Source organism: Nerophis lumbriciformis, linkage group LG12 (genome assembly GCF_033978685.3).
Source record: "Nerophis lumbriciformis linkage group LG12, RoL_Nlum_v2.1, whole genome shotgun sequence".
NCBI classification, from domain to species: Eukaryota; Metazoa; Chordata; class Actinopteri; order Syngnathiformes; family Syngnathidae; genus Nerophis; species Nerophis lumbriciformis.
Window position 1 is genome coordinate 30,868,366 of NC_084559.2, and position 23,634 is coordinate 30,891,999.

Here is a 23,634-nt window from a genome sequence, read left to right on the forward strand (position 1 = left end):
TGAAAATGGTAACACTTTAGTATGGGGAACATATTCTAAGTAACAAAGACTTAATTTGGAGTTATTTGGACACTAAGGGAACATATTATAAGTAACAAAGACTTAATTTAGAGTTATTTGGTTAGGGTTAGGACAGTGGTTCTTAACCTTTTTGGAGGTACCGAACCCCACAAGTTTCATATGCGCATTCACCGAACCCTTCTTTAGTGACAAATAAAATGTTTTTTTTTTCAAATTCAAGAAAAAGTTATGTGTTTTTTTACTGGTGCTCAAAATGAACCGTGCATGAACATCACACTTCAAAACCAACACAGTACACACCTTACACACATTACCATGAATTGATTAACGTGGACCCCGACTTAAACAAGTTGAAAAACTTATTCAGACCATTTAGTGGTCAATTGTACGGAATATGTACTGTACTGTGTAAACTGTACTGTTTCATATAATGTATTCTCTTCCTTTGCAATCTACTAATAAAGGTTTCAATCGATCAATTAAACAACCTGCGAATCAGATGGAAAATTAGAGGTAACATTGTTTGGGGGTATCCATAATACACACACAGGGAGAAGTTGTTATTTACACGATAAGTCGGATGTGTCTTTACCTCCGCCGAACCCCTGAGGCCGACTCACCAAACCCCCAGGGTTCGATCGAACCCAGGTTAAGAACCACTGGGTTAGGGTTAGAGGGTTAGTGTTAGCGTTGGGGTTAGGGTTAGGGTTGGGGGATGATTTTTTTGCACTGTCCATCAATGATAAGCCAGGATGGCCCCCGGTGGACCCCGATCAGAAACAACAGGTGCACAACGACTGGAGCATTGATCAGCATGGCCGTGTAGCGTTGGGGTTAGGGTTAGGGTTAGAGGTTTAGGGTTAGTAATGGTGAATATGTTCCCCATACTAAAGTGTTACCGGCTTACTGGTTGTATAATAAGGCCATGCAGACTAAGTCATTAATAAGTACTTAATAATGACTAGTTAAGAGCCAATATGTTACTAATTTGCATGTTAATAAGCAACTAATTAATGGTGAATATGTTCCCCATACTGAAGTGTTACCATAAAAAATACTTAACTTTACAGCAAACTACCCATCAAATGAATACAAATTACAATAAATTTTACATTGTTCTTTACAGCAGTGTTTTTCACTAGTGTGCCGTGAGATACAGTCTGGTGTGCCGTGAGAGATTATGTAATTTCACCTATTAGGGTTAAAAATATTTTTTGCAAACCAGTAATTATAATCTGCAAATGTGGCGTTGTTGAGTGTCGGTGCTGTCTAGAGCTCGGCAGAGTAACCATGTAATACTCTTCCATATCAGCAGGTGGCAGCAAGTAGCTAATTGCTTTGTAGACGTCGGGAACATGGTTTGTCGTGATCAAAATATGCAGACCACAGTGTGCAGGTAAAAAGGTATCTAATGCTTAAACCAAAAATAAACAAAAGGTGAGTGTCGCTAAGAAAAGGCATTGAAGCTTAGGGAAGGCTATGCAAAACGAAACCAAAACTGAACTGGTTGCAAGGTAAACAAAAACAGAATGCTGGACGACAGCAAAGACTTACAGCGTGTGGAGCAGAAAGCGTCCACAAAGTGCACCCGAACATCACATGACAATCAACAATGTCCCCACAAAGAAGGATAGCGACAACTTAAATAGCCTTGATTGCTAAAACAAAGCAGGTGCGGGGAATAGCGCTCAAGGAAGACATGAAACTGCAACAGGAAAATACTAACTAAAAAGGAAACACCAAAATAGGAGCGCAAGACAAGAACTAAAACACTACACACAGGAAAACACACAAAAAAAACTCCAAATAAGTCACGGCGTGATGTGACAGGTCGTGACAGTACACCTACTTTGAGACAAGAGCTATAGTGATGCATGCTTGGTTATGGTTCACATTCATATCCAACACTTGCGAGAACACTTGTGGTGTGCCTCTGCATTTTTTCAATGAAAAAAAGGTTGCAAAACACTGCTTTACAGCATTGTACTGTAAATTGAAAAAAACTACTACTACTTTACGTTAAAATTCTGTTGACTGAGCTGCCAGTTTTTGACTGTAAAATCTACGGTTGTTGTTTTTAGCGGTGTATTAGTGCAAATAGAAAGATGGTACATTTGCTTTTACGGTAAAAAAAACTGGCAGCTGAGTTGCCAGAAAAAAAAAAAACTGGTACCATTAACAATATAATGTTGTAAAAACCATTGTAAATTCAACACAAAAATTGTGGCAACTAAGCTGCCAACTTTTTCTGAAACCCCCCCCAAAAAACCAGTGGTACTGTTTTTCCATTTACCGTAAAATGTTGTAAAAAAAATAAAATAAAAAACACTATATTTTACAGTAAAATTTTGTAAATGCAACGTTTTTACTGTAAAATCGACAGTCTACTTAAAAACTATTTATTTAATTACTAATGAAATCCAGAGGCAAATTCATACATTTTTTCGCTGTTACAAGCGGCCCTCTGATTGCAGCCATAACTGCGAAGTGGCCCTCAATGAAAACGAGTTTGACATCCCTGCTCTAACGGGATCTTTGCCTCTCTCTTAGAGGTCAGCAGGTTTGACCACAATGACAGGAAGGGAAATGTACTGTAGTGTGGGTGGACAGACTTCATCAATTGTATTGTGTTGACATTCCACGTCTCTGGTGTGTGAACTGAGCTGTCAAACCCACTCTGACCCGTCAGGTAAGAAGGAATGTAGCACACCTCTCGCACTCGCTAAGCAGTGAAAAAAAAAAAAAAAAGCACTGCCTCGCGACTTTAAGTCAATGTGCGGAGATACACTCTGTGGTCACAACATTGGGAACGGCTGAACTTTCTTACTGGCGCCATATAAAGAGCTGTATTGATTTTGTCTATCCTACAATACAGTATTGTGGAGTTTGCAGTGGGGTAAGACTGCACTGTTACTCATTTACAGGTGGCAAGGGAATGAATAAGAATATGGTGCAATGGTTATTTGATTTCAAAAGCCATCAAAAAGGCTTAGTAAGTTTTTTTTGTAATTTATTTACTAAAATTTGGGGGTTTTATTAGCTCTAAGTTCACTCTGTATGTAGCACAGGTGTCAAACTCAATGCCCATGTGGCCCGCCACTTCATTCATTATTACTGGTGGAGCGGTATAGCTCGGTTGGTAGAGTGGCCGTGCCAGATCCCCGCTTCCGCCATCCTAGTCACTGCCGTTGTGTCCTTGGGCAGGACACTTTACCCACCTGCTCCCAGTGCCACCCACACTGGTTTAAGTGTAACTTAGATATTGGGTTTCACTATGTAAAGCGCTTTGAGTCACTAGAGAAAGCGCTATATAAATATAAGAAGAGATTCTATTTGTCCTTCGAAAGCCTGGAAATAAAATGTATCAATAAAGTAGTGTAACTTTTCTTACGAAATGTATTATTTTTTTCTATTTTGGGAGAAAAAAAACATATGTACTTCATGTAATCGCAAATGATGTTAACTTAAATATTGTCTAATTATGCAAAAATATATTATCAAACATTCAAACACTTTTTTGAATATAAATAAATACTACTAATAATAATGATTTCAAAGCAAGTTATCCATCAAATTGTGCAATGTAAAAGTAGCAACAGATTTCATGGTAAAATTGTGAAATTTACTGTGTTTTTTTACAGCATTTTTCATTAAATGAAAAAAACAGTACTTTTTTACTGTAATGAACTGTGGTGCCGCTTTGACATTTAGAGTAATACACCGGAAAATCTACTGCTGTTGATTTTACTGTAAAATTTAAAAAGAAAATATTTACAGTAAAAAAAAAATTTTTAATTTTACAGTAAAATTCTGGCAACTGAGCTGCATTTTTTAACCATAAAAACAGTACAGTTTTTTTTTTTTGATTTAAAGAAAAATGCTGTAAAAACCACAGTAAATTTCTCAATTTGACCATGCAATTTATTGCTACTTTTACAGCATTTTTCTCTAAATTAAAAAAAAAACTGTACTTTTTTTACTGTAATAAACTGTGGTGCCGTTTTGGCATTTACAGTAATACACCAAAAACTACAGTTGTTGATTTGGTTAAAAAATTAAAAATTAAAAATTAAAAAAAACGACGCGCAGCTCAGGTGCCAAAATTGTACTGTAAAATTGCAGGTTTTTTTATTTACAGCAAAAAAACAAATGTAAATTTTACAGCAAAATTCTGGCAACTGAGCTGCCTTTTTTTTTTACCATTTACCACTGTAAGTTATTCCATGACCATGGAGCAGCGAATCTGAAGGCTTTTTACCGAGACTTGTTTTGGCTCTAGGAACCAACACACCAAGGACGTCCTGTGACCGCAAACTGTAGCGACTGGAGTCTCTACACATAAAAGAACATAAATAAGGAGGAACCAGACCAATTAGTGATTTATAAATAAAAAACATCTATCGAGAACATCTGCGAACTGTCAAAGATGGACCGTTTGCCTTTGCATACAAAGTGCAATGGTGGACAAGGTTGCCACGAGTAGTAAGCACAAAGGATGTAATGTGTGTACAGCCTTAACGGAGGCTGTGAGATGAATACGTTTAGGTGGGAGTCGTCATCGGTAAGAAAAAGAAGTGACAATCAGCAGAGTAAAAAGACCCCAAGGTACAACAAAGTATACATAGCCTTTGGATTTGCCGTAACACCAGCAGAATAAGAAGAAAGACTTACATTAAGTGTGTTTAATGCTATTCTACTACACTTTGCAACACCCTATCTCTGTGAGATGTTTTTCTACTGTTGTTGCAATTAAAACAAAGTACAGATCCTAGTTTAACATGGGTTAGAGGAGCAATATCAAGTTGTGCAGTGTATACCGGTATTAGTATCGTACCGCGATACTAATGAATCATATTCGGTACTATACCGCCTTTGAAAAGTACCGGTCCGTCTTCTTTTGTTTTTTTTAAATTTATATTATGTTTATAAACTCAGGAAATATGTCCCTGGACACATGAGGACTTTGAATATGACCAATGTATGATCCTGTAACGACTTGGTATTGGATCGATACCAAAGTTGTGGAATCATTCAAAACTAATGTAAAGTATCAAACAACAGAAGAATAAGTGATTATTACATTTTAACAGAAGTGTAGATAGAACATGTTAAGAAAGAAAGTAAGCAGATATTAACAGTAAATGAACAAGTAGATTAATAATTCATTTTCTACCACTTGTCCTTAATAATTTTGACAAAATAATAGAATGATAAATGACACAATATGTTACTGCATACGTCAGCAGCTAAATTAGGAACATTTGTTTGCTTACTTACCACTAAAAGACAAGTTGTCTTGTATGTTCACTATTTTATTTAAGGACAAACCTGCAATAAGAATCATATGTTTAATGTACCGTAAGATTTTTTGTTAAAATAAAGCCAATAATGCAATTTTTTGTGGTACCCTTTATTTAGAAAAGTACCGGAAAGTATCAAAATAATTTTGGTACCGGTACCGGTACCAAAATATTGGTATCGGGACAACACCAGTGCAGTGCAAACAAAGCTCGCTGCAGCCACTAAATAAAAGCAGAATCATCTGTTGTTGTTGTAGGAGATTTGATGTGCATCTGGTAAACATATTGCACTGAATGTGTTCATAAAAACAGACAAATACTGTGAAAGAAGTTTGAAATAATTAGTAAAGATCAAAGGTGTTTCATTAAAAAAAAACGCTAAAACTGATACAGCAGTTTAAACTGTTTCATGGTCCAAGGCTTGTTTAAATCATCTTCTGAATAGATCATAGCAGGGATCTCCAAAGTGCGGCCCGTAGCTAATTTTTTTAAAGGCCCGTGGCACAATTGTTAACATTCTAAATTTGGTATGTTAGTTTATTAGCTAGTTTTACAGGCATATACAGTACATAGACATCAATTATTGTGTTACTTGACAAATGGTACTTGTTAGCATGCTAACATTAGTATACAATTTTTTTAAAGCTAATTTTATAGGTATAGACTTCAGTAATATTTTGGTACTTGATGTATGCTAATGTTACCATGTTAGGTATAAACCTCAGTGTCATATATTACTACTAATGCTAATTGTAATCATGCTTTTGCTAGCATTTTAGCATAAAACTGTTAGCTTGCTAGTTTTTCTTTGCTAATTTTAATCATATTTTTTGTTAGCATTTCAGTTTGGCTTTGGCTCTTCAGAACTCAAACAAAATTTCTACCTAAATTGCATTTTTTTTTGGCAAATTTTATAGGTATAGACCTCAGTAATATCGTGGTACTTGGTGTATGCTAATGTTACCATGGTAGCATTTAAAAAAAATTTTTTAGGGTACACACTTCAGAGTAATATATTTTGGTATTTGACTCATGTTGCAGTTAGCATTTTAGCGCATATTAGCTAGTTTAGCAGGTATAAACCTCAGTGTCATATTACTACTAATGCTAATTGTAAGCTTGCTATTGCTAGCATGTTAGCATAATACTGTTAGCATGCTAGTTTTTCTTAGCTAATTTTAATCATATTTTTTGTTAGCATTTCAGTTCAGCTTTGGCGCTTCTGAACTCAAACAACATTTCTACCTAAATTGCATTTCTTTAGTTCTTTGGGAAATAAATATATATATATTGTACTGGTTTTGGGGGTGAAAACTAGCAAAATGGCCCCCGTTGTCAGTCTGTAGTTTGGGCATTCACTAAATGCAAATATGCAATTTTCAACCCTTCTGATAAACTACAATGTAAGCAATAGTGTGACATTTTTTCTCCCCCCAAAAAAAAAAATATTGCAATTTTTTTTAAACGGATAAGGTGAAAGAAGTTGAAAAGTGATCAATGTTTGCAGTTTTAAAACATGTTCAATGTTACTGTGTTAAGTTTATAAAAATACACAACCCAGTGAATCATTTGCTATTTTTTTTTAAGCATTGAGAGTTACACAGACTGATCGGCCTTGTTTAAATGTTACACATTGACTTAATAAACCTAACATGGACATTGGTTTAAGCTGTTGCAGATGTTATCTCAACTCATTTTATTCATCTACTTTGATAATAAGGTGAGAGGGTGTGTTGTGTCAATTTACAAAGGTCGCATAATTTTATTCTGACAGAAAATATTTGAGAAGCACAACATTAAGAGGTAGGCGTGTCTAGCAGAAAACAAACCATATCGGTCGGGTGTTTACTTCCTGTAAAGGCCAAATGAACGCGATTCATGTGGTGGAATTTTCATCAATCTGATGCGGAGCAATCTGAACGTATTGTTGCATAAACATTGTCGACCACAACTCAGCATATCTTTGAAAAAGTTTGTGATTGAACTCATGAGATGATTTGGTTGCACCCAAGTGTATACTTTTTTTTCTGTCAATTAAAATATGTACGTTATAAAAAACAGTATCATGAATGATAAAACAAAATAGCCTTGAAACTTCAAAAATAAGGTCGCTTGAATCGAATTAAGAATGTCGAAGAGTACTTCAACGCCCATCAAGAATACGAAACTAACTTTACACTTCACTCAACTCAGAAGTCACAACGTCATCAAAGCTCACATTTAAGCATTCACGCAAAGATCCAACATTTGGGACAAGGATGAAGTGACAGAAGAAATGTCAAAATATAATAAATCTATCTGTGGCAGCAGAGAGGAAAGTTATGTACAAATTTCTCTTTTGCATCGCATTGCACATAACTGTGGTGCATTTAAAGACTCTAGATTAAAGTTAGAAACAGAGGCGTCAGTAGTTTTTAAATACAGGGGGACATAACCCCCAGGAGATGAGCTGCTAATATAATAATAATAATAATAATAATAATAACTAGAAAATTTGATGGGCCTGCTACCTGTACCTCTGGCCGGGGTCGCCGGAAGCCGCCGTACTGTGAAGATGGTGCCGAGTGTCCGAATCCGTCAGTTTTAAGTGTAACTGTACAAAACATATATGGGGGTTCGTTGGCCGATTCGGCTTGTATTAGACGTAATAGTAACGTGCAGAACAATAAAAAGAATAATAATAATAATAATAAAGTTTGAAGTATGACCAATAATAAATTGGGCGCTGGCATTGCAGCAGGCCCATAATAATAATAATAATAATAATAATAATGTATTATTATGATTCATATTATCTATTGATGATAATTCTACGTGATACATATCAGGGGTGTCAATGTTTGTTTTCAGTTATGGCTGCCTCAGAGGGTCGTTTGTAACAGTAAATAATGTATAATACTCTCATGATATTATTACACAATTGGCAATATGCATTTGATTATATTTTTTTTAAACGTAAAAATCGATTGCTTTGAAACTTTAAGTTAGGGTTGCAAGCTCATATGTAATATTTGTATTTGAGCAAAACAATGTTTGGAATACAGATGTGTAAAAACTAAAAAAAAAACGTGCAATTGCATGCAGATCTTGTAATTTTTCTATCAAAATTGAAAGAAGGAATATATTTAGTAACAAAGGTGGTTTAGGGTGGGATGGGGGGCCCTTCAAGAGTCTCGTGTTTGGGGCCCAGAACATGCTCAGTGGCCTGTGGTTAGAGTGTCCGCCCCGAGAGTGGGAGGTTGTGAGTTCAAACCCCGGCCGAGTCATACCGAAAACTACAAAAAATGGGACCCATTGCCTCCATCACTCAGCATCAAGGGTTGGAATTGGGGGTTGAATCACCAAAATGATTCCCGAGCGCGGCCACCGCTGCTGCTCACTGCCCCCCTCACCTCCCAGGGGGTGGAACAAGGGGATGGATCACATGCAGAGGGTAATTTCACCACACCTAGTGTGTGTGTGACTATGGTTCCGCAGCCTCCGAGGCAGAACCTCCAGGTTCTGTAACAGCTTCTTCCCTCAGGCCGTAAGACTCTTGAACGCATCATAATTAAATTATCCCCACAACTCCCCCCAAAATGGATTAACTCGCTGGAATAAAAAATACAATATAACATACATCCATAAACGTGGACGCATGTGAAAAAGTGCAATATATTTATCTGTACAGTAATCTATTTATTTATTTATGTATTTATATATATTTATTTATTTTATATATATATATTTATATATTACTTATATATATATATATATATATATATATATATATATATATATATATATATATATATATATATATATATATATATATATATATATATATTTATATATGCACCTTATTGCTTTTTTATCCTGCACTACCATGAGCTTATGTATCGAAATTTCGTTCTTATCTGTGCTGTAAAGTTCAAATTTGAATGACAATAAAAAGGAAGTCTAAGTCTAATCATTTCCAAGCGTTCGCAGGTCACCTAAAACAAAAAGGCATTGAGCTGGACACCGCTGGTGATTAATCAAAATTATATTCAGTCCACTTTATTTTGAATTTGTTGGCAAAAAAAAACCATTTCGATGTTTTAAACAAAACCAAATTATTTATGGCATTTTTTTAAATAAATTCTATATACCGGTATGTTAATTACATCTTTAAAAAGTCTAACACTATCATTAAGGTTTTTACATGTGTTTTAAGAAGCTGGTTTCAACCAAATCCATGCAATAGTGAGTTCAAACATATCAAATGACCATGAATTGATTAACGTGGACCCCGATTTAAACAAGTTGAAAAACGTATTCGGGTGTTACCATTTAGTGGTCAATTGTACGGAATATGTACTGCACTGTGTAAACTGTACTGTTTGATATCATGTATTCTCTTCCTTTGCAATCTACTAATAAAAGTTTCAGTCAATCAAGTGTGTGTGGGTTTAGGGTGGGATGGGGGCCCTTCCAGAGTCTTGTGTAAAGGGCCCACAATTTGGTGGGTTTAGGGTGGGATGGGGGGCCCTTTAAGAGTCTTGTGTATGGGGCCCAGAATTTGGTGGGTTTAAGGTGGGATGGGGGGCCCTTTTAGAGTCTTGTGTATGGGGCCCAGAATCTGGTGCTGTGCGCCCCTGGCTGCATTGGTTAGAGTGTCCGCCCTGAGACTGGGAGGTTGTGAGTTCAAACCCCGGCCGAGTCATACCGAAGACTACAAAAAATGGGACCCATTGCCTTCCTGCTTGGCACTCTGCATCAAGCGTTGGAATTGGGGGGTAAAATCACCAAATGATTCCCGAGCGGGGCCCCTGCTGCTGCTCACTGCTCCCCTCACCTCCCAGGGGGTGGAACCAGGGGATGGGTCAAATGCAGAGGGTAATTTCACCACACCTAGTGTGTGTGTGACTATCAGTGGTACTTTAACTTGAACTTTAATTACTGTTTGTCATTTCCAAGCGTTCGCGGGTCACCTAACACAAAGTGGCGGGCCAGATCTGGCCCCCAAGCCTTGAGTAGGACACCTATGGGTTATATGATTAATCAAAATGATATTCAGGCCACTTTATGGGTAAAAAAACCCATACTTTTTGGTTTTAAACATAACCAAATTATTTATGCCGTTTTTCTAAATAAATTCTAGATATGTTAATTAAATCTTTAAAAAGTCAAACACTATCATTAAGGTATTTACATGTGTTTTAAGAAGCTGGTTTCAACCAAATCCATGCAATAGTGAGTTCAAACATAAGAAGTGTGTGTGGGTTAAGGGTGGAATGGGGAGGGGGGGGGGGGGCTTTAAGAGTCTTGTGTATGAAGTGAAGTGAAGTGAAATGAATTATATTTATAATGCGCTTTTTCTCTAGTGACTCAAAGCGCTTTACATAGTGAAACCCAATATCTAAGTTACATTTAAACCAGTGTGGGTGGCACTGGGAGCAGGTGGGTAAAGTGTCTTGCCCAAGGACACAACGGCAGTGACTAAGATGGCGGAAGCGGGGATCGAACCTGGAACCCTCAAGTTTCTGGCACAGCTGGCACGGCCGCTCTACCAATTGAGCTATACTGGGCCCAAAATTTGGTGGGTTTAGGGTGGGATGGGGGGCCCTTCAAGAGTCTTGTGTATGGGGCCCAGAATTTGGTGCTATGCGCCCCTGGCTGCATTGGTTAGAGTGTCCACCCTGAGACTGGGAGGTTGTGAAGTGAAGTGAATTATATTTATATAGCACTTTTCTCTAGTGACTCAAAGCGCTTTACATAGTGAAACCCAATATCTACCAGTGTGGGTGGCACTGGGAGCAGGTGGGTAAAGTGTCTTGCCCAAGGACACAACGGCAGTGACTAGGATGGCGGAAGCGGGGATCGAACCTGGAACCCTCAAGTTGCTGGCACAGCTGGCACGGCCGCTCTACCAATCGAGCTATACTGGGCCCAAAAATTGGTGGGTTTAGAGTGGGATGGGGGGCCCTTCAAGAGTCTTGTGTATGGGGCCCAGAATTTGGTGCTATGCGCCCCTGGCTGCATTGGTCAGAGTGTCCACCCTGAGACTGGGAGGTTGTGAAGTGAAGTGAATTATATTTATATAGCGCTTTTCTCTAGTGACTCAAAGCGCTTTACATAGTGAAACCCAATATCTAAGTTACATTTAAACCAGCGTGGGTGGAACTGGGAGCAGGTGGGTAAAGTGTCTTGCCCAAGGACACAACGGCAGTGACTAGGATGGCAGAAGCGGGGATCGAACCTGCAACCCTCAAGTTGCTGGCACGGCCGCTCTACCAACCGAGCTAGACCATCCATCCATCCATTTTCTACCGCTTCTTCCCTTTGGGGTCGCGGGAGGCGCTGGAGCCTATCTCAGCTACAATCGGGCGGAAGGCGGGGTACACCCTGGACAAGTCGCCACCTCATCGCAGGGCCTATACAGATAGACAGACAACATTCACACTCACATCCACACACTAGGGCCAATTTAGTGTTGCCAATCAACTTATCCCCAGGTGCATGTTTTTGGAGGTGGAAAATGGGACCCACTGCCTTCCTGCTTGGCACTCTGCATCAAGCGTTGGAATTGGGTGGTAAAATCACCAAATGATTCCCGAGCGTGGCCCCTGCTGCTGCTCACTGCTCCCGTCGCCTCCCAGGGGGTGGAACCAGGGAATGGGTCAAATGCAGAGGGTATTTTCACCACACCTAGTGTGTGTGTGACTATCAGTGGTACTTTAACTTTACTGTTTATCATTTCCAAGCGTTCGCGGGTCACCCAAAACAAAGCTTGGGGGCCAGATTTGGCCCCCAAGCTTTGAGTTGGACACCTGAGGGTTATATGATTAATCAAAATTATATTTAGTCCACTTTAATTTTGAATTTTTTGGGTTTAGGATGGGACGGGGGGCCCTTTAAGAGTATTGTGTATGGGGCCCAGAATTTGGTGCTATGCGCCCATGGCTGCATAATTCACAAATATTAATGAAATGCTGCTGACTTACCAGCTCGTCCAGGTTTCTCATGTCGCATAAAACTCTCTTCTGAGGCCAGACAAAAGGTTCTGGTTCCGGCTCGTCCTCCACGCTGTGGCAGCTCTCCTTGCGGCTGAAACCCCTGCTGGACGGGCTCTGCTCCTCCGGCACATCCAGGTCTACCTGGTCCTGCTGCACCCGGCTCATCTGCAGGCTGCCCTGGTGGTCTCGGATCTCCTCCTCGATCTCTTCCTCCAGTTGGATCAGCATGGGGGCCAGCATGCCGAACTTGGACCCCCGCCGGGCCACCTCCAGCAGGCAGAGGACGAAGTTCTTCTCGTTGCATTTCTCCACCAGGTCGTTGGTCTCGAACATGAGCACGTCTTTGATCCGCAGCTCCTGCCTGCACCAGCTGATGAAGTTGGACACGTTGTCCCGGGCCAGGAAGGAACCCGGGCTGACGTTGCGAGACTGGAAGACCACGTCTTTGCGGGGCAGCTTCATGGACTGGGCCGCCTCCGGGTACTCCAGCTGGAAGTCCTGGGCGGCCCGGTTGACGTTGTTGGCGTGCCGGCACAAGCCGCAGCCGGTCTCCAGACCATCCATGAAGGTGTCCGCGGTCAGGTCCAGGTCGTAGAGGGTGTTGAGCCACTCTGCCAGGTCCTCCTTCATGGCGTACAGGTACTCCTCGCTGGATTTAAAAGGCCGGATGCTCTTGGAGGCGGCGGATTGGATGTTGCTCTGATCGGCCATATTGTTCAGATTATGTATCGATACTCGATTCCGGATTGTCTCATTGCGCAACCGCGCCGCAAATCCTCATCTGTAAAAGCGAGCGTGCCGGGGACGCACCCATGCCGGTGTGCGGGGAGTGCAGGCCGGGCTGCTTCGTGCCGCTGTCACGGTCATGGCGGGATGCTGAGTGGACCGACCGAACCGACAGATCCAGCCCAAGTGGGTGCCCTCAAACCTCCACGTCTTGGGGGAGAAAAAAAAAGCCGAGTTGTCTCCTTTTTGGACTTCGAAAATATCACGACCGCTGAGCGGCACCGAGCCCACGCAGGACGCCACGCAGAGACTCAGCGCATGTCGCGCCGCCTCCTGCGCTCAATATGTTGACCTGCTGGGGCTTAAAGCAGCGGAGCGACGCGGTGGCACATCCCATTATGTGGATCAACTGTGGAGGAGGAAGAAGGAGGAGGAGGAGGAGAAGTTAACCCCATCGTCACCGAGCCGAACTTAACATGACGGTGTAGAGCAGGGGTCGGCAAGCCAACGTGTTGGAAGAGCCATATTGGACCACAAGTACAAAAAAAGTAATTGGTCTGGAGCCACAAAAAATTAAAATACTTATATACAGTCGCGATCAAAAGTTTACATACACTTGTGAACGACATAATGTCATGGCTGTCTTGAGTTTCCAATACTTTCTACAACTCTTATTTTTTTGTGATAGAGTGATTGGAGCACATACTTGTTGGTCACAAAAAGCATTCATGAAGTTTGGTTCTTTTATGAATTTATTATGGCTCTACTGAAAATGTGACCAAATCTGCTGGGTCAAAAGTATACATACAGCAGTGACGTGCGGTGAGGTTGATGGCTGGTGAGGCACTGACTTCATCACAGTCAGATTTACAAACATATGAACCCTAAAGAGTATCTTATTCACCATTTGATTGGCAGCAGTTAACGGGTTATGTTTAAAAGCTCATACCAGCATTCTTCCCTGCTTGGTACTCAGCATCAAGGGTTGGAATTGGGGGTTAAATCACCAAAAAGTATTCCCGGGCGTGGCGCCGCTGCTGCCCACTGCTCCCCTCACCTCCCAGGGGGTGATCAAGGGATGGGTCAAATGCAGAGGACAAATTTCATTACACCTAGTGTGTGTGTGTGACAATCATTGGTACTTTAACTTAACTTTAACTTTACACATACAAACTGTAGCACACAAAAAAGCACATTTAATCAAAAAAAACGTTATTATGGTCTTATCTTTACTTATAAATGAAGTCCATGCGCCGCTATTGTGCTGGATTAATGCACCCCTGACGGGAGTGTTATATCAACTAAAGCCCTCACTTAAACTTACCACGTGCAAGATTGAATCTATTTAAAAAAGTGTAACCGAGTGTTTATAAATGTCGCCTATACTGTATGAAACTACAAAATAAACACGGAGACTCCAGTTTACACGAGGACCACTTTATTTACATTCTTTCAAAAACCTCCGCTCCACTCCAACGTGTCATCACTTCTGCTCTTAGCGCCTTCAAAATAAGAGCTCAAGGCATATACTGTATAACAGCGCATAACAAGAACTTAACATCACAAAGAGGAAAACCCATAAAAATAGGTTACAAAAGTTATTTAATAAGAAGCCAAAAAGTGCAAAAACAATAATGTTCGTGTTGGAGGAGTTGTGAATTAGGTACACCTGCAGTCTGCAGGTGTACCTAATGTTGTGGCCCTGCAGTCATTCACAACTCCTCCAACACGAACATTTTTAAATAGATTCAATCTTGCACGTGGAAAGTTTAAGTGTGGGCTTTAGTTGATATAACACTCCCGTCAGGGGTTGCATTCTACGGCGGGGGTGCAGGAGGCGGGACTACTGCCAGCCTCAGCCAGTGCGTCTTTTGCAGCCGTTTTATGATTGCTCAGCACAAGAAATACGTTACACACATACAGTTGTTGACAAAATACACTGTACATTATATACCTCAGCTAACTAAACTATGGAAATGTATAATATAGTTCATATAGCAATACGGTCTCACTGCACAGCAGGCCAGCAGTTAGCCGAGTCCGCAATCCATGTTGAGGCACAACTCAGTGACGTGCCGCTGTTCACCGCACCGTCTCTTCTCAGTATTTGAACGGCAAATGTGAAAATTCAGTGATTCTGAATAAAAATAATCTAAAACTGGTGAAGTTAAATGGAAAATAACTTTATAGTATAATCACTGGATACATATAACAATTTAATAATTTTTTTTTCTTTTTACATTTTTTTTCTTTCCATGATGGCAGGTGAGGCCCCGCCTCACCTGCCTCTAGTGACTGCACGTCACTGACATACAGCAATGTTAATATTTGGTTACATGTCCCTTGGTGAGTTTCACTGCAATAAGGAGCTTTTGGTAGCCATCCACAAGCTTCTGGCAAGCTTCTGGTTGAGCTTTTGACCACTCCTCTTGACAAAATTGGTGCAGTTCAGCTAAATTTGTTGGTTTTCTGACATGGACTTGTTTCTTCAGCATTGTCCACACATTTAAGTCGGGACTTTGGGAAGGCCATTCTAAGATCTTAATTGTAGCCTGATTTAGCCATTCCTTTACCACTTTTGACGTGAGTTTGGGGTCATTGTCCTGTCCAACTGCGCCCAAGACCCAACCTCCGGTCTGTGGTGGCCATTTTGAAATGGTTTTATTTTGTTAAAATAAAGATAAAAAACAGGCATTATATATATTCAAAGACAAAGGTTAGGGTCAGCTTTGTGTTATGACAAAGTGTATTATTAGTTATTAATATCAACATTCCTGCTTTTTTAACCCTGTAATAATTAACAATAGTGGACTTTGTCACCAATGACACAAAGCTAACAAGTTTTTTCTTTAAATGTATATGAAATGTCTCTTTTTTAGCATTGCTTTTTACAAAATAAAACTATATCAAAATGGCCTCTGCCTACTTTGACTTTTTAGTATGCGGCTCTTGGTGAAAAAGTTTGGACACCCCTATATTAACATATAATCCCAACATTTTCTTTTTCTAATAAAATGCTTATTCCCCTGATTTACGATTTTAAAAGTTATCCATCAATTTGTAAAAAAAAAAAAAAAAAAAGACTAATAATCAAATGCATAGGGAATTGTGTAATAATATCATGAGGAGATTATACATTTAGTAACAAGCGGGCCTCTGAAAGCAGCAATTACTGCGGTGTGGCCCTCAATTAAAATTATTTTGACACATGACAGGCTGAGTCAGGTCACCTGCACAGAGGCGTCCACAGCTGTGCATGGAAGAGTGCTCCACCCCGGGTCACAACTTGGGTCAGCTCGCACATAATTCAAACTGGTACCTCTCCAGAAATTATCCATAGCCACCTTATTGCCTAATTAATTAAAACATAAACTTGCATATCTTCCTGATATACGTCCCACCGGGAATTCGATCCCAGTTTATAGGGCTATCACGCCAAATGGGACTTTCTAAATATCTAGGAACTTTGGTAAGTTTAAGTGTGGGCTTTAGTTGATATAACACTCCCGTCAGGGGTTGCATTCTACGGCGGGGGTGCAGGAGGCGGGACTACTGCCAGCCTCAGCCAGTGCGTCTTTTGCAGCCGTTTTATGATTGCTCAGCACAAGAAATACGTTACACACATACAGTTGTTGACAAAATACACTGTACATTATATACCTCAGCTAACTAAACTATGGAAATGTATAATATAGTTCATATAGCAATACGGTCTCACTGCACAGCAGGCCAGCAGTTAGCCGAGTCCGCAATCCATGTTGAGGCACAACTCAGTGACGTGCCGCTGTTCACCGCACCGTCTCTTCTCAGTATTTGAACGGCAAATGTGAAAATTCAGTGATTCTGAATAAAAATAATCTAAAACTGGTGAAGTTAAATGGAAAATAACTTTATAGTATAATCACTGGATACATATAACAATTTAATAATTTTTTTTTCTTTTTACATTTTTTTTCTTTCCATGATGGCAGGTGAGGCCCCGCCTCACCTGCCTCTAGTGACTGCACGTCACTGACATACAGCAATGTTAATATTTGGTTACATGTCCCTTGGTGAGTTTCACTGCAATAAGGAGCTTTTGGTAGCCATCCACAAGCTTCTGGCAAGCTTCTGGTTGAGCTTTTGACCACTCCTCTTGACAAAATTGGTGCAGTTCAGCTAAATTTGTTGGTTTTCTGACATGGACTTGTTTCTTCAGCATTGTCCACACATTTAAGTCGGGACTTTGGGAAGGCCATTCTAAGATCTTAATTGTAGCCTGATTTAGCCATTCCTTTACCACTTTTGACGTGAGTTTGGGGTCATTGTCCTGTCCAACTGCGCCCAAGACCCAACCTCCGGTCTGTGGTGGCCATTTTGAAATGGTTTTATTTTGTTAAAATAAAGATAAAAAACAGGCATTATATATATTCAAAGACAAAGGTTAGGGTCAGCTTTGTGTTATGACAAAGTGTATTATTAGTTATTAATATCAACATTCCTGCTTTTTTAACCCTGTAATAATTAACAATAGTGGACTTTGTCACCAATGACACAAAGCTAACAAGTTTTTTCTTTAAATGTATATGAAATGTCTCTTTTTTAGCATTGCTTTTTACAAAATAAAACTATATCAAAATGGCCTCTGCCTACTTTGACTTTTTAGTATGCGGCTCTTGGTGAAAAAGTTTGGACACCCCTATATTAACATATAATCCCAACATTTTCTTTTTCTAATAAAATGCTTATTCCCCTGATTTACGATTTTAAAAGTTATCCATCAATTTGTAAAAAAAAAAAAAAAAAAAGACTAATAATCAAATGCATAGGGAATTGTGTAATAATATCATGAGGAGATTATACATTTAGTAACAAGCGGGCCTCTGAAAGCAGCAATTACTGCGGTGTGGCCCTCAATTAAAATTATTTTGACACATGACAGGCTGAGTCAGGTCACCTGCACAGAGGCGTCCACAGCTGTGCATGGAAGAGTGCTCCACCCCGGGTCACAACTTGGGTCAGCTCGCACATAATTCAAACTGGTACCTCTCCAGAAATTATCCATAGCCACCTTATTGCCTAATTAATTAAAACATAAACTTGCATATCTTCCTGATATACGTCCCACCGGGAATTCGATCCCAGTTTATAGGGCTATCACGCCAAATGGGACTTTCTAAATATCTAGGAACTTTGGTATTATATTCTTATCAGTGACAAAGCAGGAAGAGGCTAGGACTCCGTCTGCGTAAAATTTCATATGAAGCGCCCTGACATTCTGCATGCGTACATCTCCTATGCTGTTCTTAGCCACTATTGGACGTATGAACCTGGTGAAGAGGCAGCCATCAAAGCAACACTACTGACAGACTACTGAGGCAATAAATGTAGAGAAAGATGGGAGGAGATGGTGAGAGAAATTGACTTCACTCGGTCCAGCAGGAAGGCTTGGAAGACCTTTAACCGCCTTACAGGTAGAATCTCCAGACATTCTCAAAGCCCAGTGACAGCCAACTCTATAGATGCACAGCTCCTTGCAAATGGCTGCTTCAAGGATCACACCAGATCCATTCAGCAAGAAACAACCAGCTTATGGCAAACACCAGGAGTTGATGGCCATATATCAGTACCATTCTCAGCTGAAGACCTCACTAACTTCATCACCCAACTAAAGAGTGGAAAGTCCTGACAACATCCCACCTGAGTTTCTAACACACCGTGGACAGAAATGTCTGGACTAGCTCCAGGTGTTCTACTCCTCCTGTCTCCTTCGTCAGTCGATACCCAAGATCTGGCGGAAGGCTGCAATCATTGCTCTGCCAAAACCAAACAAACCCACAGCCGGCCCAAAGAATTACCGCTCTTTTTCACTCCTCTGTGTACCCGTCAAGCTCCTCGAAAAACTCCATCTTGCTCGGTTGGAACTAGTTGTGGACCTCCAACTTCCTGACACCCATTAAGCAAGCTTCTGTCGCGGACGCAGCACTGAACAACACATTGTGAAGCTTTCAAATGATATTGAAGTCAGTTCTGAAAAAGGATGAAAAGCGGGCATCATCTTAGTGGTCCTTACCACAGCCTATGACACAGTGTGGCACAAGAGCCTGATTCTGAAACTCCTCCGGATCATCCCTGATCGCAACCTAGTGCGATTCATCGCCAATCTCCTTGCGAATCGCAGTTTCATACTTAAGACAAGCGATGCACAGTCAAGTCGCCCAAGACGCCTAAGAAATTGAGTTCCCCAAGGATCAGTACTGACCCCTATGTTATTTAATAATTACATTAGTGACCTGCCATGCACAACATCTCTGCAGTACAGATATGCTGACGACCTCGCTCTTCTTCACTCTGACAGATGCTGGTCGAAAGTAGAAGACGTGCTTTCGGCAGACAGGGCACTGGTAGAAGCCTATCTCAAGACCAGGAGACTGAAGCTGAGCGTTTGCAAAAAACACCACTACAGCTTTCCACCTCATCAACGAGGAAGCTCGGCGCCAGCTTACAGTCAACCTTAAAGGGGAACATTATCACCAGACCTATGTAAGCCTCAATATATACCTTGATGTTGCAGAAAAAAAGACCATATATTTTTTTAACCAATTTCCGAACTCTAAATGGGTGAATTTTGGCGAATTAAACGCCTTTCTATTATTCGCTCTCGGTGCAACGTGACGTCACATCGGGAAGCAATGCGCCATTTTCTCAAACACATTACAAACACAGAGTCAAATCAGCTCTGTTATTTTCCGTTTTTTTGACTGTTTCCTGTACCTTGGAGACATCATGCCTCGTCGGTGTGTTGTCGGAGGGTGTAACAACACGAACAGGGACAGATTCAAGTTGCACCAGTGGCCCAAAGATGCGAAAGTGGCAAGAAATTGGACGTTTGTTCCGCACATTTTACCGACGAAAGCTATGCTACGACAGAGATGGCAAGAATGTGTGGATATCCTGCGACACTCAAAGCAGATGCATTTCCAACGATAAAGTCAAAGAAATCTGCAGCCAGACCCTCAGGAAAAGAGAGCGGATGAGGGTATGTCTACAGAATATATTAATTGATGAAAACTGGGCTGTCTGCACTCTCAAAGTGCATGTTGTTGCCAAATGTATTTCATATGCTGTAAACCTAGTTCATAGTTGTTAGTTTCCTTTAATGCCAAACAAACACATACCAATCGTTGGTTAGAAGGCGATCGCTGAATTTGTCCTCGCTTTCTCCCGTGTCGCTGGCTATAGTGTCGGTTTCGCTTGCATACGGTTCAAACCGATATGGCTCAATAGCTTCAGTTTCTTCTTCAATTTCGTTTTCGCTACCTGCCTCCACACTACAACCATCCGTTTCAATACATTCGTAATCTGTTGAATCGCTTAAGCCGCTGAAATCCGAGTCTGAATCTGAGCTAATGTCGCTATAGCTTGTTGTTCTTTCCGCCATGTTTGTTTGTGTTGGCTTCACTATTTGACGTCACAGGAAAATGGACGGGTGGTTAAAATCAGGCACTTTGAAGCTTTTTTTAGGGATATTGCGTGATGAATGGGTAAAATTTTGAAAAAAACTTCAAAAAATATAATAAGCCACTGGGAACTGATTTTTAATGGTTTTAACAATTCTGAAATTGTGATAATGTTCCCCTTTAAATATGCGCATACAGTGGGTCTGGGTTAGTTTTTGCCTCATTCCTCACTTTAAGCGTGAGTGAATAATGCGGGAAGAATGCACTACCGACCTGATAAGTCCAAAAGAAAAAGAGATGATACAGTATTATCTGCTCATAGGTGCTACAGGATGGTTGTTTGAGCACACTGCAGTTAGTCCTGCAGTACCACTCCTTAATGCTTCAGTCACACGCAGGATTCTCACAGGAATGAGGCAAAAATACACCCTTACCTACTGTACCTCAGTGAATTACATTCTACGCATGTTCTGCCTGAGTATGTTTGGCCTTTATTGCTGCTACATAGATGTTCCGGGATCAAATCCCAGCTGGACATTGACAAGGAACTTTATGTCTTAATTATGTTCAATTTGTTATTTTGCACACAAAAAAAGTTATTGAACTATTTATTTATCATAATTTTGTTTTAGTACAAAACATGCATCAAATTGAAATCAAGTTTAATTAGTACTACTTTTTTATTATTTTTTTTAAACAAAACATAAGTTAACCACAAATTTTCAAGCTTTTTAAAACCCTGTTTTAACCATCTCACATATTTAGAAATAAGTTGACAGGTAAATTAAATGTCGGGTTTTAAAAGTTTATGTTTCAGCATTCTCAATAGTGTAAAAAGAAGTCCATACATCCATTTTCTACCGCTTGTCCCTTTCGGGGTTGCGGAAGGGGTGCCAGAGCATATCTCAGCTGCATTCGGGCGGAAGGCGGGGTACACCCTGGACAAGTCGCCATCTAATCGCAGGGACAACACAGATAAAGTTAACCACTAATTTAAATGTGTGTTTTTAAACATTGTTTTAACATTCTCACAAGTGAAAAAAGAAGTAAGCCATTAATTTAAATGTATTTTAAACACTGTTTTATCCCCATTAGTGCTAAAATAAGTTAATCATTCATTTCAAAGATTTTCAAAACCCTCTTCTCACAAGGGTAATCATTTTAAATATTTTTAAAACCTGGTTTTAACAGTCTCACAAGTCTTACATTAAGTTAACCACTAGTTAAAAAATGTTTTTAAACACTGTTTTGTCTCACCAGTGTAAAAAGAAGTTAACCACTCGCTTGAATGTATTTTTAAAGCCTTGTTTTAACATTTCACAAGTGTAAAAACAAGTTAACCACTAACTTAAAGGGGTTTTTAACACTAATGTTTTAACTTTCTCACTAGTGTAAAAACAAGTTAACCTTTAATTTAAAAGTGTTATGAATAATAATGTTTTAACTGTCTCACTAGTGTAAGAACAAATTAACCACTAATTTAAAGGTGTTTTAAACACTAATATTTTAACTAGTACAAAAAAGTTAACCAGTAATTAATTTTTTTTTCAAATTAGTTTTAACGGTCTCAAAAATAAGTCAATCAGTCATGTAAATGTCTGGTTGACTGATTTTTGAGACCGTTAAAACTGTTTTAACAGTCTCACTGATCTAAAAAAAAAGTTAACCTCTCATTTAAAAAACTATTTTAAACCCTGTCCTAACTGAGTCACAAGTGTTAGAATATGTTAACCACTAATTTACATTTTTAAAACTGTTTTGTCTCACCAGTGTAATACGAAGTTAAGAACTAATTATTAAAGTTGTTTAAACCCTTGTTTTACAGTGTAAAAACAAGTTGGCCACTAATTTAAAAGTGTTTCTAAACAACAACGTTGTAACTGTCTCACAAGTGTGAAAATAAGTTAAACACTAATGTAAAAGTGTTATTAAACACTAATGTTTTAACTGTCTCACAAGTGTTAAAACAAGTTAACCACACATTTAAATGTGTTCTTAAAGAGTTACAATAAACCACTAATTTAAATTTGTTTTAAATACTGTTTTAACTGTCTGACTAGTGTAAAAATATGTTTCGCCCATGTGCAGCTGGGATAGGCTCCAGCACCCCCTGCAACTCCGAAAGAGACAAGTGGTAGAAAATGGATGGATGGACTAATTTTACAGTTTTTTTAAAACCTTATTTTAACACAAGTGTTAAAAAAAAGTTAACCTCTAATTTAAATGTGTTTTAAACACTGTTTTGTCTCACCAGTGTAAAAAGACATTAACCACTCATTTTTAAAGTTTTTTCAAAATCTTTTTTTAACACTCTCACAAATGTAAAAACAAGTTAACCACTAATTTAAAAGTGTTTTAAACACAAATGGTTTAACAGTCTAACAAGTGTAAAAACAAGCTAACCACTAATTTAAAAGTGTTTATTAAACACTAATATGTTAACTGTCTCAGTAATGTAAAAACAAGTTAACCACAAATTCAAAAGTGCTTTTAACCACTAATTTAAAGTTTTTAAAACCCTCTTGTAACTTAATACTTTACCTAACTTAAAATGTGTCACTTTCTCACAGGGGTAAAAATGGGTTGAATAATATATTTTAAGCTTAAAAAAACAACTTGTTTAACAGTCTCACACGTGTAAAAACAAGTTACCACTCATTTAAAAGTGTTTTAAACACTAATGTTTTAACTGTTCCTTTAGTATAAAAATAAGGAAACCATAAAATTAAAGTGTTTTAAATTCCTGTTCTCACAAGTAGAATAAGCTAACCACTAATTTAAATGTGTTTTAAACACTGTCTTGTCTCACCAGAAAAGAAGTTAACCCCCAATTCAAAAGTTGTTTTAAAACCTCTCATAAGTGTAAAAATAAGTTACAACTAATTTAAAAGTGTTTTAAACACTAATGTTTTAACTGTTCCATTAGTGTAAACAAAGTTGACCACAAATTTAAAAGTGTTTTGAAATCCTCACAAGTGTTACAATAAACCACTAATTTAAATGTGTTTTTAAACACTCTTTTAACTGTCTGACTAGTTTAAAAATATCCATCCATCCATTTTCTACCGCTTATTCCCTTCGGGGTCACGGGGGTCGCTGGAGCCTATCTCAGCTACAATCGGGCGGAAGGCGGGGTACACCCTGGACAAGTCGCCACCTCATCACAGGGCC

The 23,634-nt window shown here is 39.4% G+C and overlaps 1 protein-coding gene across 1 annotated transcript in view; it reads right to left on the reverse strand.

Moving 5' to 3' along the window:
- The window catches only part of gas2l1 (growth arrest-specific 2 like 1), an 85,097-nt gene extending 71,669 nt beyond the window's left edge, over positions 1-13,428 (reverse strand). Inside the window, exon 1 of the mRNA XM_061986339.1 lies at positions 12,287-13,428. Coding sequence (XP_061842323.1) covers positions 12,287-13,009 — 723 coding nt within the window. The 5' untranslated portion in view covers positions 13,010-13,428. The remainder of the gene's footprint in view (positions 1-12,286) is intronic.
- Between the last annotated feature and the right edge of the window lie 10,206 nt (positions 13,429-23,634).